The sequence below is a fragment of the Geosmithia morbida genome, assembly GCF_012550715.1.
Source record: "Geosmithia morbida isolate 1262 chromosome Unknown scaffold_2, whole genome shotgun sequence".
Taxonomy (NCBI): domain Eukaryota; kingdom Fungi; phylum Ascomycota; class Sordariomycetes; order Hypocreales; family Bionectriaceae; genus Geosmithia; species Geosmithia morbida.
Window position 1 is genome coordinate 265,403 of NW_023336189.1, and position 5,693 is coordinate 271,095.

Consider the following 5,693-nt stretch of genomic DNA (forward strand, 5'->3'; position numbering starts at 1 on the left):
CCCCCCCCCCACTCCCCATCCGACTACCGCACGCGACACACGACACGGAAGAAAATCTTCAACTCTCGACTTCCTTTATGCCCCCCTAGACATCCCCCGTCCCCCCATTCGAGGGTCGGTCTACCGTCGTTTTCCCACCCTTCAAACCCTGGATTGACGGTCCAACCCTCGACACCATGGCTATTGCCATGGGCTGGCACAAGCCCGACAATGTCGCAGGCTCGTCGGCGCCTGGCATCATGGTCGGTCTCTTTGTCGCCTCGGGCGGTTTACTTTTCGGCTACGACACTGGGTAAGGCATACCTCTGGTTTTTTTCCCCCTCTCTCTCCTCCTTTTCGGTGTTATTTTCCGGATCCATTCTTCTTTCTCGTCTTCTCCCCCCCCTCCCCTCTCTCACGATACCGGCACCATATCGTCATTGTCGCCTGCCGCGATTCATGTCTCAAAAAAACTAAAAAACTCCCGACCGCCGAACCCCGATCGATTTATTCCCAACCATCCTGGCCGACTTGATCGACACAGAACGAACACCGAAATGAAGGCAACGAAGAGGAAAGATCACTGGACAGTCAAAAGAGGACATGGGAGCAAGAGGAGGGGGGGGCGTCCGAAGGGGAAGGCAGAGATCAATCTCTCAGCAGATCGAGCCGCCACCGAGAGAGAAATTTACCCAGATTGAGGTGTGGAGAGAGAGGAGGGGGGGTGGAAGACCTGCCACAACCGAGAGGGATCGTTCGAGATGCTGACCCCTCAAATACAGTGCCATCAACGGAATACTAGCTATGCGCGAATTCAAGGATCAGTTTGGCGCCGCATGTCGCGACCACCAGGGACAGCTGGACATCTGCACAAACGACTCGGCCCTCATCGTCGGCATCCTCAGCATCGGCACCATCTTCGGTGCCCTCCTGGCCGCCCCGTCCGCCGACAACCTCGGTCGCCGATACACCTTTCTCATCTCGGTCTGCGTCTTTTGCATCGGTGCCATATGCCAGGTGTGCGCGTCGGCCATGTCGCAGATGCTTACGGGGAGGTAAGAATGAATGGCGAGACGACGATCCATCCAAACCTTCCCTCCGCTCCCAAGCCACCAACTCGGGACTGACCCGTCACAGACTATTAGCAGGCGTCGGTGTCGGCGCCATATCCGTACTCGTACCGCTATACCAATCCGAGATGGCGCCCACGTGGATCCGGGGAACGCTGGTGTGCGCCTACCAACTCTCCATCACGTTTGGGCTCCTGGCAGCCTCGGTCATCAACATCGTCACGTCCGGCCTGGACGGGCCGGCGGCGTACCGCATACCGCTGGGCCTGCAGTTCGTGCCGGCGCTGATCCTGACGGGCGGCATCCTCGTCCTGCCCGAGACGCCGCGCTTCCTCGTCATGAAGGGCCGCAGCAGCCAGGCCGGGCTGTCGCTCAGCCGGCTGCGGCGGCTGGACATCACCCACCCGGCGCTGGTGGAGGAGCTGCAGGAGATCATCGCCAACCACCAGTACGAGCTGACGCTGGGCTCCAGCTCGTACCGTGACCTGTTCCGAGGCTCGCCCCACCTGGCCAGGCGGACCTTTACCGGGTGCGCGGTGCAGATGCTGCAGCAGCTGACGGGCATCAACTTCATCATGTACTACAGCACCACCTTCTTCGGCGGGGTGGGCGTGCAGAGCCCGTACACCAAGTCGCTCATCGTCAACGCCATCAACGTCGTCTCGACCTTCCCGGGCCTGCTCGTCATCGAGTCGTGGGGCAGGCGGAAGCTGCTGATGGTCGGGGCCCTGGGCATGGCCGTGTGCCAGCTCGTCATGGCGGCCTTTGCGGCGGCGACGGGGCCGGAGCTCAAGGACACGGCGCAGGTGATACTCATCGTCTTCTGCAGCATAAACGTCTTCTTCTTCGCCGCGTCGTGGGGGCCGGTGGCCTGGGTGGTGACGTCGGAGATCTACCCGCTCAAGGTGCGCGCCAAGGCCATGTCCCTGTCGACCACGTCCAACTGGCTCTTCAACTTTGGCATATCGTACGCCAGCCCGTGGATGGTGGGTCGCGGCCCCGGCCACGGCGACTTCGGCTCCAAGATCTTCTTCATCTGGGGCGCCTTCTGCATCCTCGCCGTCTTCTTCGTCTGGTGTCTCGTCTACGAGACGAGCAAGCTCAGCCTGGAGCAGATTGACGAGATGTACGAGCGCGTCCCCCGCGCCTGGGACAGCAAGAACTTTGAACCCAGCTGGAGCTTCCAGCAGATCCTCAACGAAGGTTGGGCTCCGAGCTCGCAACCCCCCCCGGCGTCACAATCGTCGACGCAGTCGCAGTCACAGCTCCAGCTGCAGAATCAAACACCACCTCCGCCACCTCCGCCACCACCGCAATCACAATCACAACCACAGTCACAGTCACAGCCACAGCCACAGTCGCAACCGCAATCACAACCGCAGTCACATCCGTCACCACCGGGAGATCACCGGCAGGAACTCCAGTCGACAGTCTCCCAGACGAGCGCCGACACCATCCTGGGCGACTCGGCATCGTCAGAGACGGCCAACAACAGCAGCCATCATTCTGCATCGGATCGTGGTCGTCCACCTTCTGACGATGAGACCAAGAGTCAGCCCATGATGGCACACGTCGATTTCACATACTAAACAAAACACACGCGACAACTCAACTCAACCCCCCCCTGCCTTAAACATCTCTCCTGCCTTTTTACTTTTTATTTTCCAGCCACACACACACACACACACACACATATATATATATATATATTCCTCTTCTCATATCCTGCTGTTCATATTACCACGACATTTCTCTTTCTTCTTCTTTGTTCATAATGACTCTTTTTTTTTCATATTATTCAACAATGTCAAATACCAAAAAGGGAAAAAATGGGTAGCGTCGGAGTTTTTTTCTTTCTTTTTTTTCTAGCTGTCAGTTTTTATTATATACTGTTCTCCTCTTCTCCCTTACACAATCTGTCCTTACTTCTGAATATTGGATATTTCCCTCCCCCTCCCCCACAAAAAAAAAAGGACTTCACCCTGTTCCCCTGGAGTTCTGCTTTTCATCTTTTTCAAGGTTTCTGGGATCAAGGAAGTGGCTCTGTTTTTTTTTCCAGGTCTTCCATCACAGCATGGGTTTCTTTTCTTCTTCTCAGTCCCTCCTACAAATATATACCTCGGTGCAGACAACACCAACTCGTGAAACTTATTCTTCTTCTTCCTCACCCTCACCTCTATTCTTCGTCTGCTATTGACTTTGTTTTCTCTGTTATCCCCCCTTTCTTTCTTTCTTTTTGGACTATACCCACTCGTTCTCATTAAACGACCTTTCATCCATCGTGAGTCTCCGCTCGCTAACGATATCTATGTATCATGATGCTTTTCATTATTTTATTGGGTAGAGTCCGCCGGTTCCTCAATCGGGGCTGGGGCTGAGTCGTCCATGACTACCTCTGTTGACCCTGCCGACCCTTCTTGAGATTGAGCCTGCTTCGAAGGACCCCCTGCCTTCTCGTTTTGAGGCGGCCGCTGTTCGTGTTCATCTGTGTGGCCTTCTTGATCCTGTTCACGTCCATCGTCATCCTGCGACGCCTGATTCTCTGGCTGGTGCGACGTGGATTCCCCCGGCCCAGTCTGTGCCAGCTGCCATAGGACCGGGCCTGGTTGGATTACGACCTGACTGGGCCGTTGCAATAGTCCCTGTGGGATCCGTGCCTCGGTAGGTCGGGCCCTTTGTTGAGGTTGTAGCGCTGGTTCGTGCGGGAGTTGTATAACTGGAAGCTGGAAGACCGGATGGGGCTGTAGTTCTTGACCCTCTGCAAGCTGCAGGTCTGGGATCCGGGCATGTGAACCTGGTTCGTCCAAGATCTGCGCGTCTGACATCTGGATATCTTCTTGGTCCTGTGCCACCTCCGGCTGTCTTGAGGACTGGTCATGCGGGGACTGATCCCGTGGGGAAAGTAGCCGGCGCTTTGGGGATCGACTCCGTATGAAAGGTGGTCGGCGCTCTAGGGATCGACCCCGTGAGGAAGTTGTCTGGCCGTCGGAGCCCTGACCCTCAGAGTCCTCGCGCCCAAGGCCCTGGCCCTCTGAGCCATAGACCTCTGGGCCATGGATCTCCTCGAGCTGTTCCGCTAGCCCTGGGATATGTATCTGTGGCTGGATCAGAGCCCATCGTCGCCTCTCTTGCTCGTCAAGTAGTCGCTCGTGATGTTGCCGCTGCAGCTGTTTCCGCTGGCCCTCTGCTAGAGCTGCATATTGTTCTTGAATACGGCGTTTTCTGTCCTCTTGCTGCTCCTGTTCTCGTTCTTTCTCTTCCTTCAGCTGGTCCATGGTTATCTGTTGCAACTTCTCCTGGGCGATGGCCAGCCCATTATGTCGCCTAGTGGCACTCGCCATCTGACGGTGGTGCCATTGTACCCAATAAGGCTCGTTCTCGGGATAGTGGAAGGGGATATCCGCAAGGAACCGAGCGAACATGTACTCTGCATGGTCCGCTGTCAGTTCTGTCTTCAAGTTACCCGAGACCTGGCGAGATTTGACGCCGAACGAACGCACCTAGAGTAAAGGGAGTCAGAAAATTAGGGAACCTCTCGCACCTAGGACATGCATGCGAGAAGGCAAAGAATGCCCCAGCCTCTTCGAGGCCAGGGCACCCGGGCCGCAGAACATAAGATGCAGCATCAAAGGCTCCCATCCCCCATCGACGCAGCGAGGCACCTTCTTTGGCTTTTATGACCTCCGGGCAAGTGTCGACAGCCCACGTGAGGATCCCGGTGCATAGGAAGCATCTTGCGCATCTCATATAACACATGACTTGGGGACTGCCAGTCGAAGAAGGACTCGGGAGATGATGTGTGGACTGGCGATGTTCAAGTTGAAAAATGCTTGTATCTGAACTGGTATGGGTATGGTTTCTTTTTATGTATGGACGGGATAGAGGTGGCTTGAATGAGGGAGAGATCATGAGAGCATGCCCCTCTCACCTTTCGGACCTTTCCAAGGCCATGGCTACGAGCTGTGCGTGGAGAGAAGGAGGCGGCACCAGCTCTTACCGTGACAATACAGGCGCATGACCTGGGAGAAAGACGACGGCCGCTGGCAGGAAGGAGCCAAGAAGACGAGGGCAGCAGAAGAAGGCGTGCGTTGAGGAGAGGTGAGCACTTGCAAGCACTCCATCTGTCTATATTTTCCCGAGGGCTTCATTCCTAGATTCAACGAGCAGGTTTCGAGTAGCGATTCCATGAAAGCGAGGGAATCCATCAGCTATGCAAAGAATGGTAAAACTGCGTTGACGCAGTCATAATAGCAGCCGTATATGCTTCTCGCAAATGTGCTTGTTGTACAGGTTAGCATTACCGATGTTCAATTGCTGTACAGGTATTACATGGCAAATGCATGTAATAAATAAATCGAGTCCGATAGGTGGGGCAGACCTTAGGCCGTCTTGGTTCAGGGGTAGGGGTCCATGGTACTGACAGCTTCCCATGGCCCCCCCCCCTCCCCCCTCAAAAAAAAGCTCCTTCGGGCTTAGGCTTCAGAGACTCCACCACCGCTGGACCAAAAGGCGGGAATCGCCCCCTTAGGCGTGGGTCGCTCCTTTTGGCAGGAGCCGCCTCTTCGGGCGTAAAGTGTCAATAGCCCCTGTAATAACTGAAAGTCTCTCCTGTCCCTTCCAAACCACATCATCGCCAAGTTTTAT

General features: G+C 55.6%; 2 protein-coding genes across 2 annotated transcripts; one reads left to right on the forward strand and one right to left on the reverse strand.

Annotated features, from left to right (window-relative positions):
- Positions 1-176: 176 nt before the first annotated feature.
- On the forward strand, positions 177-2,638 carry GMORB2_3730 (Sugar (and other) transporter; the record flags this gene model as incomplete). Its single annotated transcript, XM_035465706.1, has 4 exons — positions 177-292; positions 762-1,034; positions 1,117-2,175; positions 2,548-2,638. The coding sequence occupies 4 exons, from the start codon at positions 177-179 to the stop codon at positions 2,636-2,638; spliced, it is 1,539 nt and encodes a 512-aa protein (XP_035323543.1).
- A 744-nt stretch (positions 2,639-3,382) lies between these two features.
- GMORB2_3731 (uncharacterized protein) lies at positions 3,383-4,805 on the reverse strand (the record flags this gene model as incomplete). The annotated part of the gene is made up of 2 exons (XM_035465707.1): positions 3,383-4,476; positions 4,550-4,805. The coding sequence occupies 2 exons, from the start codon at positions 4,803-4,805 to the stop codon at positions 3,383-3,385; spliced, it is 1,350 nt and encodes a 449-aa protein (XP_035323544.1).
- Between the last annotated feature and the right edge of the window lie 888 nt (positions 4,806-5,693).